Consider the following 17,461-nt stretch of genomic DNA (forward strand, 5'->3'; position numbering starts at 1 on the left):
GATGTGAAACCTCAGACTCTTTCAAGGTGGAACATTTTCTAAGAAGATTTTACACACTTAAGATCCATTCAAATCCCCAGATGGATCCATTTCCATCCAGATAGCAAAATCCGGATCCATGGTTTCTGTGATGCATCTGAACAGGCCTATTGTGCAACAATATATATTCGAGTGGAAGATTTGTCTGGCAGACATTATAATCTGCTAGTATCGAAAAGCAAAGTTGCGCCGTTGCAACGTGTAAGTCTTCCTCGGTTGGAGTTATGTGGGGCATTACTGCTCTCGAAACTAATTAAACAAACTCTAACTAACAATTCATTTAAAAGTGCTCAACTTTTCCTGTGGTCAGATTCCACTATAGTATTAGCATGGTTACAAAAACATCCATCAGTTCGGAAAACATATGTTGCCAATAGAACATCTCAAATCATTGAAAATGTTGGTAATGCTAAGTGGAACCACGTTTTAACCCATGAAAATCCAGCAGATCTTGGAACACGAGGTTGTAAACCACAAGATTTTAAAGAAAATTCTTTATGGTGGTATGGACCAATGTGGCTACTTGACTCCCAAGACAATTTGCCTAAATCTAACCCACCTGCCATAGCTCTTATGGAGCAAAGGAAAGTTGAAGTTCACTGTTCCGTTCCAGATGAACTCAATATATTACAAAGTTTTTCTTCATATCGGCGAGCCCTCGCCGTAATAGCATATATTTATAGGTTCATACGTTCTACTAATAAAAGATTAGAGAAAACTAAGTTTGAAAGCTTAACGCTCTCTCACGAAGAGATTAATAACGCAAAAATTGTATATATTAGACTAACGCAGAAGTTTCATTATTCTGACGATTTAAAGAATCTTTCGGATTCTAAGCATATTTCAAAGAGAAGCTCTCTGCTTACTCTAAATCCATTTCTCGACGCTCAAGGTCTTATGCGGGTTAATGGTAGATTAGCTAATGCCTCGCTTACGTACGATGAGCGATTTCCCATAATTATCCCTAACTCTTCTCAATTTTGAAAAATTTTTCTGGAGTTTGTCCACAAAACTCTAGTCCATGCTGACATAACCCTTATGATGAGCGCAGTAAGAAGCCAGTTCTATATTCCTGGTTTAAAAAGAACAGTCAAGAAATGCGTTCATCATTGTCTAACCTGTGTTCGTTACAAACAACATGTGAAATAGCAAATAATGGCTGCACTGCCAAAAGAGAGATCCACTCTCTCATTACCGTTCTCACATACGGGTGTCGACTTTGCTGGTCCATTTCAGATCAAGTCTGGCAATTTGCGAAATTCACCATATATGAAAGGTTACGCATGTATCTTTGTATGTTTTGCTACAAGAGCCATTCATTTAGAAGCTTGCTCTAGTTTAACATCAGAAGCATTTCTAGCTGCTTTTGCACGATTTATAGCTAGGCGAGGATTGCCAAAATCAGTTATGTCGGACAATGGTACAAATTTCATAGGCGCTAGTAAGTCATTGCTAAAGGAGTATTCGTTATTTCTTAAACAATCCTCCAAGGATATAACCGATAAATATGCAATTAATGGACTTGAGTGGAAGTTCATTCCACCTAGCGCCCCGCATATGGGAGGTTTATGGGAAGCTGGCGTTAAAAGCTTCAAAATCCACTTCAGGAAAATTGCAGGTGCACATAAATTTAATTTTGAAGAGTTCTCTACTCTGCTTGCGCGAATAGAAAGTGTTCTAAATTCACGACCAATATCACCGATGTCAGAAGACCCAGATGACCTGCAGGCCCTTACTCCTAGTCATTTTCTGCGCGGTGCACCTTTGGTATTCGCGCCAGAAATACCGCCTGACAATTTGTCGTTATTGAATCGCTGGGAACGACTGAAAGCACTCCATCATAAATTTGGTCAACGATGGAAAAATGAGTACCTTCTGGAGCTACACAAGAGGTACAAATGGCAGAATCCACGACGGGATCTACAGACTGGTGATTTCGTTATCATCAAGGATGAGCTTCTTCCTCCATGCGACTGGAGGTTAGGCAGAATAGAAGCCGTACACGTTGGTCGGGATAAGCGCGTAAGAGTCGCTGATGTTAGAACATCTAGTGGCGTCGTGACCCGACCAATAGTAAAATTATGCATGCTCCCGTTATGTGAAAAGTCTGTAGATTAGTTTGTTCTTGTCCATACAATGTCGTGTCTATGTGTCCAAAGCTATTTTTTTCGACCTTAATCTGCCTCTGTTCTTTGTATTTTAATCTCATTCCAGAATGGATCCAGCCCAAAACCCAGAGTTGTGCGTTGTGTGTTTTGCATATCACCCATTGAGATATTGCAAGATGTTCCGTAAGTTGACATTGGAGCAACGACTTTATGTGGTGAGAACCCATAAGTATTGCTCCAATTGCTTCTCGCGGACTCATCTGATAGGTAGCTGTATCTCAATGGGTGCGTGCCAAATATGCTGCGATTTGCACCACACATTGCTGCACCCAAGGACTGCTGCTCAGGTGCCAAGGCAAAGCCAAAGGTCACGCCCACCCGCTCGCGTGAACAGAGAGCTCAACAGCGGTTAGATGACCTCCGTCAACGTCTGCAACAACAGCAGCAGGTTATTCAACAGCAACAACAACAACTACAGCAGCAACAACGCCAACGACAACAACGGCAACTACAGCAACAATCTCAGCGGCAGCCACAACGACGCCAACAACAACAGCGCCAACAACATCAACCACAAACCATAGCCGTTCCTCAGCCTGCGGCAACGCCAGCCTCAACCCAGGGGCTGGTCAACCAAATCGTTTCGGCCCTCAGCCAACTCACAGGGTCGACAATTGCACCAGTGCAAGGAGGCCGGCATGTCGAAGTCCGGTCACGCCTCGTTGAAGACGATTTGATCGATCTCCATGACGATCTTATCGACTTCGACGACGGCCTTACCGACCTTGACTGAAGGTCTCCAAACACTTCCTAAAGGCAATATTTTAGGAAGTGTTACGAGGAAGCCGGGCTTGGCGCCGAAGAGGATCGGCTTATTATTAACCATCCCGAACGACTCCCGGTCAAAGTGGTGTTTTTTAAATAAATTAAAAACAAAAACAAAAAAATAAAACGCACTCCCGGTGCTCCAATTATTTGAAAAAAAAAAAATAAAACAAAAAAAAAAAAAAGTGTTTCAATTCCCACCAACCAACACGTAAGTAGAAATAAAATTCTCTATTTTATTTGTGTGCATAGTTCAATTCTGTTATTGAACAACTTTGTTAATTTCTTAACAAAGTAAAAACAAAAGCAACAAATCTCCAAAATAAGAGTTGGAATTTGTTTAGTATGCCTGAACGTAAATTTGGTTTAATAATTGTTTTACAAAAAGTTGGTGTAAAAAGGGGCATGGCGTCCAATCCAGATCCTGAGGTCAGACCTATTGGTATACCAAATTTCATGTAAATCGGTTCAGTAGTTTTCTGTAAGTCTCGAATGGAAATTTTGTATGACAATTATATAGAAAAAAAATGAGAATAAGAAGAATCGTGACGTCAAATTATCACTTTAGAATAGAACTATTAGTGTTCTAAATTTCAGGGTTTAATATTTAGTTTTTAGTTTTATTTTTTTAAATGTCGACTGAACTGAAGAAAGTTCAAGTATTTATTTTTCCCTCACAAGCTAACTGAAGTCAGTCAACTGTGTCAACGCACTGCTGCAATAACTTGCAAGTGGTTTTGTTTTCTTCAGCAGCCAAACACACAAGCAGCGGCCATGTTAAGTTTTTCAACTCAGCCGAACTGAACACAACGACTGAACAGTAAAAACAGATTTGCGTGTGCTGCTTACGTATTGCTTAGTTCTTGGTTTCGTTTTCTTACTAAGGGACGTAAAAAAAACTGATAGTTTGACTGGTTAGTACAAATCAAGCCGACTGAACAATAAAACTTGATGGGTTGTTTGTTCAGTAAGACTTTGTTATTGTATGCAATTTGTTTTAGTACATTGTATGTTTTTGTGTTTAAAGTTGACAAAAGTAAATAAAGTAATTGATAATTATTGCTAATAGAAATTGTTAATTAATTTAAAATTTATAAAATTAAAAATTACTATACTTATAAATTTAGATACATTCTTTAAATAAAAATTGATTTAAATTCAAGCATTTTGTTATTGTATGTATGTATGTATGTATATTAGGGTGGGTCGAAAATAGGCTTTTCGCTCGGATCAACGTCTAATAGTGAAATTATGTTGTATTTTAACGTCAAATGGAAGAAGTAAAATATTATTCAAATTTTTTGAGGGTAAGAGCCCGCGCATCGCCGCCAAAGTTTGTAAATGCGTTTATATGGGAAAAATGGCACTTTTTGCAGTTTTTCACAAAATGAGGCTTTAAGTATTAATTATTGCACCATTTTATAGCAAAATCGTAATGTCTACAAAATTGTCTTACCAAATTGTCTCCATTTTCAAACTTTAAAAAATTTTGTTAAATGGATTATTAAAAATTAAAGTTTTCTATGCTGGATATTATAAAGGATATATATAAGAATTAAACACAGAAAGAATGAGCTTAATTCCTCTCATAGTTTTACCGTACCTGCGATGTGAATTTGAAGGATTTCGGGAAAAAGGCAATTTTTGCCAATAATTAAGTAAAAATTATATTATTACCAATTGTTGCTTAATTTTGATCAATTAAATTGCGATTATTATTTCCGAGTCCATGAAAAGTTATTTCTGATAAAATTTCCGAAATTAAAAATCATTAACCCTCTAAAAACTGGGGACAAAATCAAGTTTTTGTATATTTAATATTCTTCATTAAAAATAGCAAAATATTGTGTATTTAATTTTAATTATGAATTCATTTTGACAAACTACACGAAAATATATCCAGAAATATAGGAATCAAACTTCTTCTTTTAAGCACTACAAAAAACACTTTTAAAAAGGAATTTTCTAAAATTAATTTTCTTAAAGATTTAATGGATATATATCCAGTATTTGGTTTATCGTATTATTTGAATGTAGTAAAAATAACTTCTAAGAAGTTTCATCAATATCCATCAACAAATTAACAACATCATGCTCTTATTTCTTCAAGAACATAAAATTCAAAAATTTGATTTTGACCCCGGTGTTTAGAGGGTTAATGATTTTTAGTTTCGAAAATTTGATTAGAACTAACTTTCCATGGACTCGGAAATAATAATCGCAATTTACTTGATCAAAATTAAGCAACAATTGGTAATAATATAATTTTTACTTAATTATTGGCAAAAATTGCCTTTTTCCCGAAATCCTTCAAATTCACATCGCAGGTACGGTAAAACTATGAGAGGAATTAAGCTCATTCTTTCTGTGTTTAATTCTTATATATATCCTTTATAATATCCAGCATAGAAAACTTTAATTTTTAATAATCCATTTAACAAAAATTTTTAAAGTTTGAAAATGGAGTTTTGGATATGCTGTTAAAATAATGGCCCTTTTTTGACCACAGACTAAACCGAGTAAGCGTTATCCAATTTGAACAAAAATTCGTACTAGCACATTTATGAACCTTATAAAGATAAACATAATATTTTTTTGTAAAATTTTTCAAAACTAACAAAAATTTTCTTATATTTACTTTTATATGTCTTCAGAATCACAAAATTCTCGGGGGAAATTTTAATAACTCAAAACTTTTTTAACCAATTTTGAGTTTTTCCATCTTTTTGGAAAGACAATTTTGTAGACATTACGATTTTGCTATAAAATGGTGCAATAATTAATACTTAAAGCATCATTTTGTGAAAAAACTCCAAAAAGTGCCATTTTCCCATATAAACGCATTTACAAACTTTGGCGGCGATGCGCGGGCTCTTACCCTCAAAATAATTGAATAATATTTTACAGTCTTCCATTTCACGTTAAAATACAACATAATTTCACTATTAGATGTTGATCCGAGCGAAAAGCCTATTTTCGACCCACCCTAATATACATATATACATACAATAACAAAATCTCACTAAAAAATCATCAAAATGTTTAAATTTAAATCAATTTTTATTTAAAGAAAATATCTAAATTTATAAGTATAGTAATTTATAATTTTATAAATTTTAAATTAATTAACAATTTCTTAATTATCAACTACTTTGTTTACTTTTGTCAAATTTAAACACAAAAACATACAATATACTAAAACAAATTGCATACAATAACAAAGTCTTAATGAACAAACAACCCATCAAGTTTAATTGTTCAGTCGGCTTGATTTGTACTAACCAGTCAAACTATCAGTTTTTTTACGTCCCTTAGTAAGAAAACGAAACCAAGAACTAAGCAATACGTAAGCAGCACACGCAAAACTGTTTTTACTGTTCAGTCGTTGTGTTCAGTTCGGCTGAGTTGAAAAACTTAACATGGCCGCTGCTTGTGTGTGTGGCTGCTGAAGAAAAACAAAACCACTTGCAAGTTATTGCAGCAATGTGTTGACACAGTTGAGGACTTCAGTTAGCTTGTAAGGGGAAATTTTAACGAGTTACTATTTTTTAAGCATGGTACTAAATTTAGTCAAATATTTAGTAATTTGCGACTGCAATTAGCAGGTTTTTGAAACCCTGCTAGTTCAGTAGTTTGTCCGTGAAAGCGTAACAAACAGACATTCTCTTTCATATAATTATAGGATAATATATAGGTAAGGATAATTTTATAAAAAGTGGGCGTAGAAAGGGGCGTGGCATCGGATCACTCTTATATATAGCCTATAGTTTTTCAGACTTAGTACTTAGGTTTAGTAGTTTTTGCATATTGTGATTGGAAAATTGGTGTAATAATAGTTTTACAAAAAGTGGGCGTAAAAGGGGCGTGGCATCCGATCAAGATCTTATATAGCCTATTGTTCCTTTTGGGGCTAGACCTATTAGCGGTCCAAATTACATGTAAATCGGTTCAGAAGTTTTGCCGTGAAAGCGTAACAAACAAACACACAAACAAACAGTCTGTTTTATATATATATATAGGATTTATTCAAATGTAATACATTCAGCTACTTGGCCAATAAAAATTATATTACAAGTATTCTTATTATCTATGAGAACATCCATTCCTCCTAACGACCCCTACAAATACATACTTATATAAAATATAAAAATAAGATAAACAATGTACCCTAATTATCAGCCAAAATTATTGGATTGAAACAGATCAAGAATTCTTAGCTTGAAGGTCATTACTGATAATGTAAAAGATCATGTAAATAATATTTTATGTACAATATGCTGGGATATTTGAAGTTTAATGATTTTATATAGGTATATTAACAAGCGAAATTTAAGATAATCATCAAAGTCAAGATTCAAACAATTTTTCAAGTGTGAGGAAACATGAGCTTTTACTCTAAGTTCATATACAAATCTAATAATTTTATGCACAATAAATTTAATTATTTTTTATTAGTCATGTTACAACGTGTATAAATCTCAATACAATAATTAACATGTGACATATGTAAAGGATGTGCAACTGACTTTTTAACATGTAAAGGTAGAAACAGATTTAGATGATATAAACCAGCGGTCCCTACCGTTTTTTACTTCGCGGACCCTTTAAGGAATTTATTTAATTTTGCGGACCCCCATACATATTTTAATATCTTATTGCTCTAAATAATAGTTCATCCGAAAACTGTCCTAGTCCACAAATCCTTATCTCTTGGGGCATGGATAAAGAGACGATTGTAGCGACGTATAAAGCTATAGGTCGCTCTCTTCTCAATTATGCTGCCCCAGTGTGGACCTCTTTCCTCAGTGATACCCAATGGCGAGGTTTACAAACGGCTCAGAATAATGCACTTCGAATCGCAACCGGTTGTGTCAAGATGACGAATATGGATCATTTGCATGAGGAGACCAGGTTACTGTCAGTCAGACAACATAATGTGTTGTTGACTAGACAGTTCCTGTTGGCATGCCATCTGCCTAGTCACCCCAACCATCAGATTCTGATGGAGGATCCCCCTCCTAGGCACATCCGGATGGACTTCCGACGCTTTCGCAGCGACATCCAAGACGTCATACCATCGGACGTCAACAGACTGTCAATTGCAAGCGCCCGGGAAATGTTGCATCAAATGGCGGTCACCGAGGCCATTAATGGCTATAGATGCAACAGAGTCCTAAATGAACACCCCCCTGCGATATCGGATTGTGAGAGACAATTACCCAGGCACTCTAGAACCATCTTGGCACAATTAAGAGCCGGTTGGTGCAGTTTCCTCAACTGCTACCGTGAACGTATCGTTCCAGGCACTTTAAATCGTTGCCTAGCCTGCCATCAAAGTCCTCATGACACGGTGCATTTATTCAATTGTCCTGCTAGGTCTACAAATTTGCACCCCATAGACCTATGGTTAAGACCGACTGAGGTGGCGCAGTTTCTCCAGCTCCCCCTTCCACCCACAGACACAAACTCAAATAATTAAGTATCTCTTATTCTAATTTCAGGAAAGAACTATCGGCCACAGTCGAACTGTTACAACAACAACAAATCCTTAGGTCAAAAAAATGTAGAGATGTTATATCTATAAAATATTCCCGTACATTGAGAATCAATTGCATGGTTTTATAGATGACTTCTTTGTTGAAATGTTTATATGATGTTTAATTTTATGATCGTGAGAACTTTCCCGATCATATCGTCTAGGTAGCGAAAAGTTTTCTTTTTTAAGCATTGTCGGCATGTGCTTAAAGATTCACATTTTTAACATTTGTTGTAATTGCGGAAGGGTGAGCTGAGTATGTAACCTAATTTTTCGGGAAAAATGCGGAATGCGTTATACTCATAATATATGACTTCAACTCTTTGTGAAAGTACTGCAAATTTGGAAGTTAAATTTGAATTTTAAAATACCTATGGTTATTTCACTGCTTTGTTGTTTCCTGATGTTAATAATAAAGTTAAATTCTGTATATCACGTCGGAATGGAATATTTATATTTAAAATTAACTGGATTAACGTACTGAAGACGAACAAAGGGTCACCTCTGTTTCGGAAATATATTATTTTTTCCATTCAAACGAGAATATAAACAAACATAAATATGCGATAAGCTTATCATTGAGTTATGAAATGTTGCCTACCAGTGATACCAGTATTATTTATTTAATTGTAAGGCTAAGATTATCCGTGTGAAATAAATACCTTTATTTCAGTACATATACAAGACATATGTACAAATTTCAAATCACGCAATACTTTACTTTAAAAAATTATACAATAAATGTGTAGCTTCGTCCTGATAAACAACTGAAAATATGAAATTCAAAAAGTCACCAACAAATCTGGGATTATTGAACAAAAAGTGTATATTTTAGTACATATATACAAAAATAAATGGAGATATTTTAAATATTTTTTAACTAAACGTCTAAAATAAATTTGTTTTTTGCATAATAGGGTATGTATATAAAAGCAGAATATTGTTTATTCATGTTTTCTTCGTTCGCCTTCGCGGACCCCCTAGGATTTTGCTACGGACCACTAGGGGTCCGCGGACCCCCATTTGGGAACAGTTGATATAAACCACGTAAAGTCAGACAGACCCTATAACATATATTATCAACATGTGGTCCAAAAGATAACCTATCATCAATTATAACTCCAACTCCGTAAAGTACTAATAATTTAAATCGGATTCTTCTCGGTCTAAATACTAGAGCTTTGGTCTTATCTGGGTTGATATGTAGGCAGTTTATTGTCATCCAATCATTCAGATTGGACAAATCATAGTTTATTGTAAAGTATCTGTTTAAGTACAAATCGATTATTTGCGGTATTTTTTCTCTAAGTTTAAATCCTAATGATTTACTACTTTTAGTTTACATCTTTGATGGAAAACTATTATTAATTCAACGAGTAAACCGCTAACTGTATATAAACTTTGTTTGCCTCCATATACTTAGAAATAAGTAGTTGTTTTCACTCGTCATTTAGAAGCCTTAAAGAGCACTTCTCCTTTTATAAAACTAATAATCATTTGTGTATTATTCTTTTTGTGCATTTACACTGAACCATATCGGATTGACGCCGAAATATTGGTCGCTTCGAACCGGATTAATTAAATTGTTGCTTCGAATCGAGGATAATCTACACATCTTGATCTTAATCAAGCGGATAAAACACGAAGAAGTTCATCCTCCAGCATATGAAAGGAAGACCCCTTGCCAAGGAATTTTAAGTGCCCTTTTGTTTGGAGAGTTTTTAAGATTGTTTTTTTTTTAAAAGGTTAGTAAATTGATATAAAAGTGATTGTATCAAAAGGAAAAGTACATAAACATACATAAATACATACATATGGATGTATATACGTGTGTGTTATAAAGAAAAAAACAAAAGAAAACAACAAGTGTCTATTGTCGAAAAAGGGAATTAATTTTACTGCCAATAATTTATTGTGAATTAATTTTAATCCCTATTTAATATATCCTTGCGCACCTACAAGAAGAAAACAAACAGGAGGATTTTTGGCAATACCTATTAAGAAAACAAACTTTTTAACAAACTTTTTTCACTTTTGGCAAACTTTTTTTCTGAGTTGCAAAAAAGGTACTTTTTCTGAATGCACGTGTTAAAACCATAACAAAGGCCAATGCTGTATTTATAAAATTTTTTAAATGTTGGAATAAATTGAAAACAATAAATTGTGCAACAAAATGGACAATCGATTAAGGAATCGATCCCTGTATTGATTTTTTCTATCGAATGCTGTGACGTAACAAACTTTGACAAATTCACAAATCTGACGAAAATGAGGAAAATTTTTTTATTTTAAAATATTCCGTGTGCACCAAAACAGCCAATAGTGGTCAATAAAGAATTGATTATGGAATCGATCCCAATATTGATTTTTTTCCGGGGTACTTTCTATTGCACGCTGTGATGCAACAAACTTCGGCAACTTCACAAAAAGAGAAACAAGTTTTTTTACAAAAATATTTTAAAATATTCCGTGTGCACCATAACAGCTAATAGTGATCAATAGAGAATCGATTAAGGAATCGAGCCAAATATTGATTTCTTTCCGGAGTACTTTCTATTGGACGCTGCGACGCAACAAACTTCGGCAACTTCACAAAATCTGACAAAAAAGAGAAAAAATTTTAAAAAATTCCGTGTGCTAGAGAATCGAAGGACGAATTAATTTCTGTATTGATTTTTTTCCGGGGTACTTTCTATGAGATGCTATAACGTAACAAACCTTGACCAATTCACAAAGTAAAGGAAAAAGTTTTTGTACTATAAAATTTTAAAATACTCTGTGTGCACCAAAACAGCCAATAGTAATAGATAGGAAATCGATTAAAGAATCGATCACTCTATTGATTTTTTTCTGGAGTACTTTCTATAGGATACTGTGATGTAACAAACTTTGACAAATTCTCAAATCTAACGAAAAATACGAAAAAGTTTTTACATAAAAAAAATTTTAAATATTCCGTGTGCACAAAAACAGTCAATAGTGATTGATAGGGAATCGATTAAGCAACCGATCCTTATATTGATTTTTTTTCCTGGGTATTTTCTATTGGATGCAGTGACGCAACAAACTTTGACAAATTCTGCACTACAAAATTTTAATTATATTCTGTGTGCACCAAAACAGCAAACAGTGATCGATAGGGAATCGAGAAAGGAATCGATACCTATATTGATTTTTTCCTTGGTGCTTAAATAATATTTAAAAATTTTTAAACAGAGTTTTTCTAAATATGCAAATTTTTTAAAGTTTGTTACGTCTTAGCATCCGTTAGCAAGTAACCAGATATAAAAAAAAATGGTAATCGATTCCTTTATCAATACCTTATAGATCATTTTTGTGCACACAGAATATTTATTTTTTTTTTTTTTCATGTAAAAACTTTTTCCTTAAATTTGTGATTTTTATAAAATTTACTGAGTTATAGCAAGTACACAGAAAATAAAATAATTTGGTGATCGATTCGATTATCGATTCTTCATCGATCACTATTGGCTGATTTGTTGCACACAAAATATTTAAAATTTTTTCAGTATACAAACTTTTTTCTTAACTTTGTGAATTTGTCAAGGTTTGTTACGTCATAGCATCTCACAGCAAGTATCCCGGAAAAAATCAATATGGGGATCAATTCGTCCATCGATTCTCTATCGATCACTATTGACTCTTTTGGTGCACACAGAATATTTTAAAATTATTTTGTATTAAAGCTTTTTCGCCTTTTTAGTTAGATTTGCAATTGTCAAAGTTTGCTACGTCACAACATTCGATAGAAAGTACCCCGGAAAAAAATCAGTATATAGATCGATTCCTTAATTGATTCCCTATCGCTATTAGCTGTTAAGGTGCACACTGAATAAATACAACTTTTTAAGCATAAAAACATTTTCGTAAGATTTGTGAATTTGTTAAAGTTTGTTACGTCATAGCATCCAATAGAAAGTACCCCCAAAAAAAAACAAAATAGGAATCAATTCCTTAATCGATCACTATTAACTGTTTTGGTGCACACGGAATATTTTAAAATTTTTTTGTATAAAAACTGTTTTCTCTTTTTTGTTAGGTTTGTGAAGTTGTCAAAGTTTGTTGCATTACAGTGTACAGTAGAAAGTACCCCGGAAAAAAATCAATATAGAGATCGATTCGATAATCGATTCTCTATCGATCACTATTAGCTGTTTTGGTGCACACGGAATATTTTAAAATTTTTTTGTACAGAAACTTTTTTTCTCTTTTTTGTCAGATTTTGTGAAGTTGCCGAAGTTTGTTGCATCACAGCGTCCAATAGAAAATACTCCGGAAGAAATCAATATAGGGATCGATTCCTTAATCGATTGTCTATTGATCACTATTAGCTGTTATGGTGCACACGGAATATTTTAAAATATTTTTGTAAAAAAACTTTTTTCTCTTTTTGTGAAGTTGCCGAAGTTTGTCGCATCACAGCGTGCAATAGAAAGTACCCCGAAAAGAAATCAATATTGGGATCGATTCCTTAATCGATTCTTTATTGATCACTATTAGCTGTTTTGGTGCACACGGAATATTTTAAAATTTTTTTTGGATAAAAACTTTTTTCTCTTTTTTGTTAGATTTGTGAAGTTGTTAAAGTTTGTTGCGTCACAGCGTCTAATAGAAAGTACTCCGGGAAAAAAAATGAATACAGGGATCGATTCCTTAATCGCTTCTCTATCGACCACTATTAGCTGTTTTGGTGCACACGGAATATTTAAAATTTTTTTTGTATAAAAACTTTTTTCTCTTTTTAGTCAGATTTTGTGAAGTTGTCAAAGTTTGTTGCGTCACAGCGTCCAATAGAAAGTACTCCGGAAATAAATCAATATAAGGATCGATTCCTTAATTGATTCTCTATCGATCACTATTAGCTGTTTTGGTGCACATGGAATATTTTAAAATTTTTTTTGGATAAAAACTTTTTTCTCTTTTTTGTTAGATTTGTGAATTTGTCAAAGTTTGTTGCATCACAGCATGCAGTAGAAAGTACTCCGGAAAAAAATCAATATTGCGATCGATTCCTTAATCGCTTCTCTCTCGACCACTATTGGCTGTATTGGTGCACACGGAATATTTTAAAATTTTTTTTGTATAAAAACTTTTTTCTCTTTTTAGTCAGATTTTGTGAAGTCGTCAAAGTTTGTTGCGATACAGCGTCTAATAGAAAGTACTCCGGAAAAAAATCAATATAGAGATCGATCCCTTAATTGATTCTCTATCGATCACTATTGGCTGTTTTGGTGCACACGGAATATTTTAAAATTTTTTTGTATTAAAACTTTTTTCTCTTTTTTGTCAGATTTTGTTAAGTTACCGAAGTTTGTTGCGTCACAGCGTCCAATAGAAAGTTCTCCGGGAAAAAATGAATATAGGGATCAATCCCTTAATCGATTCTCTATTGATCACAATTGGCTGTTTTGGTGCACGCGGAATTTTTAAAAAATTTTTGTTTATAAAAACTCTTTCCTCATTTTCGTCAGATTTGGCAATATGTCAAAGTTTGTTGCGTCTTAGCGTCCAATAAAAAGTACTTCGGAAAAAAATGAATATAGGGATCGATTCGTTAATCGATTCTCTATCGATTTTTTTAACAAAAAAGTTTTTGTTAAATATCTATGAGTTTGCTGCTTCATAACATATAATAGCAAGTACCCAGAAATGAAAAAAATACTGGAATCCAGTCATTTTCCGATTCCCTATCGATCGGTATAGTTTATTACATAAAAAAAATTGAAATATTACGTATGCACCAAAGCAGCCAATAGTCATCGATGGGGAATCGATTAAGGAATCGATCTCTATATAAATTTTTTTGCGGGGTACTTTCTATTGGATGCTGTGACGCAACAAACTTTGACAACTTTACAAATCTAACGAAAAACAAGAAAAAGTTTTAATACTAAAATTTTTTTTAATTATTCCGTGTGCACCAAAGCGGCTAATAGTGATCGATAGGGAATCGATTAGGGAATCGATCTCTATTTAAATTTTTTTGTGGAGTACTTTCTATTGGATGCTGTGACACAACAAACATTGACAACTTTATAAATCTAACGAAAAAGATGAAAGTGTGCACCAAAACTGCTCATAGTGATCGATAGGGAATCGAATAAGCAATCGATCCCTATATTGATTTTTTTCGGGGTGCTTTCTATCGGATGCTATGACGTAACGTTGACAATTTTATAAAGTTAGGGAAAATGTTTTTATATAAAAAATTTTAAAATATTCCGTGTGCACCAAAACAGCCAATAGTGATCGATATGGAATCGATTAAGAAATCTATCCCTATATTGATTTTTTTGCGGTGTACTTTCTATCGGATGCTGTGGCGCAACAAACTTCGGCAACTTCACAAATCTGACATTAAGAAGAAAAAGTATTTGTATAAAAAAAAAAGTTAATTATTCCGTGTGCACCAAAACAACCCATAGTGATCGATAGGGAATCTATTAAGGAATCTATCCCTATTGATTTTTTGCGGTGTACTTTCTATCGGATGATGTGGCGCAACAAACTTCGGCAACTTCACAAATCTGACAAAAAGTGAAAAAGTATTTATACAAAAAAAAAATTTAAATAGTCGCACAGTGGGGCAGAATCGAAATTTTTTGGAAATAAATCTGGCATTTCTAAACGGCTGATCCGATCGGTATAAAATTTGGCGTGAGCGTAGCCAAGGAGTATTCGAGTTTAAGTTTTGAAGATGAACCCCGTAGATGCCCCAGGGACGCGCTGTGGCGGCTCAAAGTAGGGTACCTACGACATGTAAAATTTTTAAACTCGTGCCATTTTTTTGTTTTTCATCCAAATACAAAGATTTTTATATTTTCTGAAAGCGCTCGACGAGATCTTGAAAAAACATGCTTATCTCTTATGGGCATTTAAAAATTTGGTGATACAAAATTTACCATACCTTGGTCCGTCTTTTTTTGAATACCGGGCGTAATTTTGGACCAAATGGACTCAATTTTTTTTTTGTTAGTTAGACAACAAAATTTCCAATAATATACAAAAAATCAATCAATATCATTTACAGATCCAAAAATATACGTTTTTTAATTTAAAAATTCAAAAAATTTTAGATTTTTGCCGTTTTTTTGCCAAAAATGTGTCTTAACTCTTTTATTAATAAAATACAATTTTCATTAAGAACATATAACAATTTTATAGTTTTCTAAAAGGTAGCTTTACGCAGAACGCTTTGGCGTAAAAAACTTGTCCTATTTTTTGAAAATGTTGCCACTGCGTCCTTCCGAATTTGACCTATTTTTTATCAAAACTTCAACTTTGGGCGACATGTTCTAAAATCCCAAAGCTGGGATCAGAAAACTGAAAGCAGTTTTGGAAACCTCAATATGTTTTCTATTTACTCCAAAAGTATTTTCCCAGCCCTGAAATAAATGTGGACCCTATAGGCAAAAAATAAAAAATCCCATTTTTGGGATTTTCATTCCTATTTTTGGGAATTGCGGGATGCCCTTTGACCTTTTCAATTTTTTTTTTTGCATTTTCTTATTTGAAATGACAAATTTAACAAGCGTTGAAAATTTCATTGAGTTTTGTTCATAAATAAAGATTTTGTCATATATTACATATTTCTTTAATTTCTAAAACTATGATTTATATCAAAATTTTAATAGGGTCGCAGATAGCTACAACAATTTAGTCGATATTTATCCCTTAATATCATTTTTAGTTAGATATGGAAATTCTCGATTCTTTACAAAAAATTTCAAGCCAATATCTCAATTACATTCAAAAATATGTTCATTTAAACCTGTGTCCTTTAATTTCATCTTTTTCATATTTTAGTATTAAGTATGACAGAACACACATTTGGTGTTGAATAAAATATTTGGACAATTTTTAAAAATTATTTAGTTAATTATTTTATTAAAGACTATAACATTGAATATACAATAAAAAAATTATAATTTTATTATGAGCCACGCACAACAACACCTAAATCACCCCACACAAACCACCTTTCCCGCCCACCGAAATATAAAACACAATTTAATACAATATCATCAGTTAGTATAATAGCTTTTTTTATTTGAACTGTTTATCTTAAACATAATACAATTAATTCTTACAACCTACTTATATAGTTAATTCCTAACACTACTTATTTTCTATAAAATAATCTGTCATATCGGTATACATATCCAGAAGGTAATATAAGTCCTTTAAATCTTCCTTGTTTTGAGATGATAGAGTTTCATAACAAATCCATCTTTTTCGTATAGTTGAAAGAACAGGATCAGAAGATAGAAGTAAACCATTAAAAATATCTTAATTCTGTGATTGCCTGGAGCATTTTCTTGAGCTGAATAGTTGAACATGCTTAAAATCTCGATTCCTCGCTTCCTGGGCTTCTTCTGTTAACTCTCCAAGTGGAAGAATATTCGATTCAATTATTATTTGACCATGACACAATACTTTGTGTACTGTTGGTGTTAGTTCCCTCCATGGATACAGAGATACAAGTAATTTAGAAATTTCAGATGTATATTCCCCAAATCGATTTCCATTAATTTTATGTTTACTATTCAGTGCCATTAAAATAGTGTTAACTCTTCGAAGCAACTCCTTGTCGATTCCAGTTATTTTCGAAGTAATTTCAAAATCACGAAAAAACCTTCTCGCCGTATTACCGTCATTTGTACTACCGCAACTTGGAAGTGGTTTGTCGATGTTTAATCCCATCTGAACTTTAAATTCTTCTTGGATTCTGCTTTTTTCCGCAGCTCTCAGTTCTTTCAATTCTTCATTATTTTTTGTTGATTTAGTAAGATTCTCTGGCATACTTCTATATTTGAGGTCGTATGCTATGTGTAAAAAGTAATCCAAAAATCGTATTCTGGCATGAAGTGGTGAAATTCCGAAAGACAGGACTTCTTCATTAATACTTCTGCTTTTGTTTATATTTGAGAAT

At 33.4% G+C, this 17,461-nt stretch overlaps 2 protein-coding genes across 2 annotated transcripts in view; one reads left to right on the plus strand and one right to left on the minus strand.

Moving 5' to 3' along the window:
• Positions 1-17,461, minus strand: part of LOC119616426 (insulin receptor substrate 1) — a 244,219-nt gene that overhangs the window by 197,246 nt on the left and 29,512 nt on the right. The gene's annotated exons all lie outside the window — the stretch shown is intronic.
• Positions 1,195-2,940, plus strand: LOC119616429. Its single transcript, XM_037972763.1, has 2 exons — positions 1,195-2,061; positions 2,608-2,940. Exons 1-2 carry the CDS (start codon positions 1,195-1,197, stop codon positions 2,938-2,940), a joined length of 1,200 nt encoding a protein of 399 aa, XP_037828691.1.

Source organism: Lucilia sericata, unplaced genomic scaffold (genome assembly GCF_015586225.1).
Source record: "Lucilia sericata isolate MDLA Ls3-8-SP2 unplaced genomic scaffold, ASM1558622v1 Contig000071F_arrow, whole genome shotgun sequence".
Classification (NCBI taxonomy): Eukaryota; Metazoa; Arthropoda; class Insecta; order Diptera; family Calliphoridae; genus Lucilia; species Lucilia sericata.

Coding starts and splice junctions, on each gene's coding strand:
- LOC119616429 (XM_037972763.1), top strand. CDS start 1,195: ATGGCTGCACTGCCAAAAGAGAGATCCACTCTCTCATTACCGTTCTCA. Junction 2,062..2,607: donor ACGTTGGTCGGGATAAGCGC/GTAAGAGTCGCT, acceptor GTTATTCAACAG/CAACAACAACAACTACAGCA.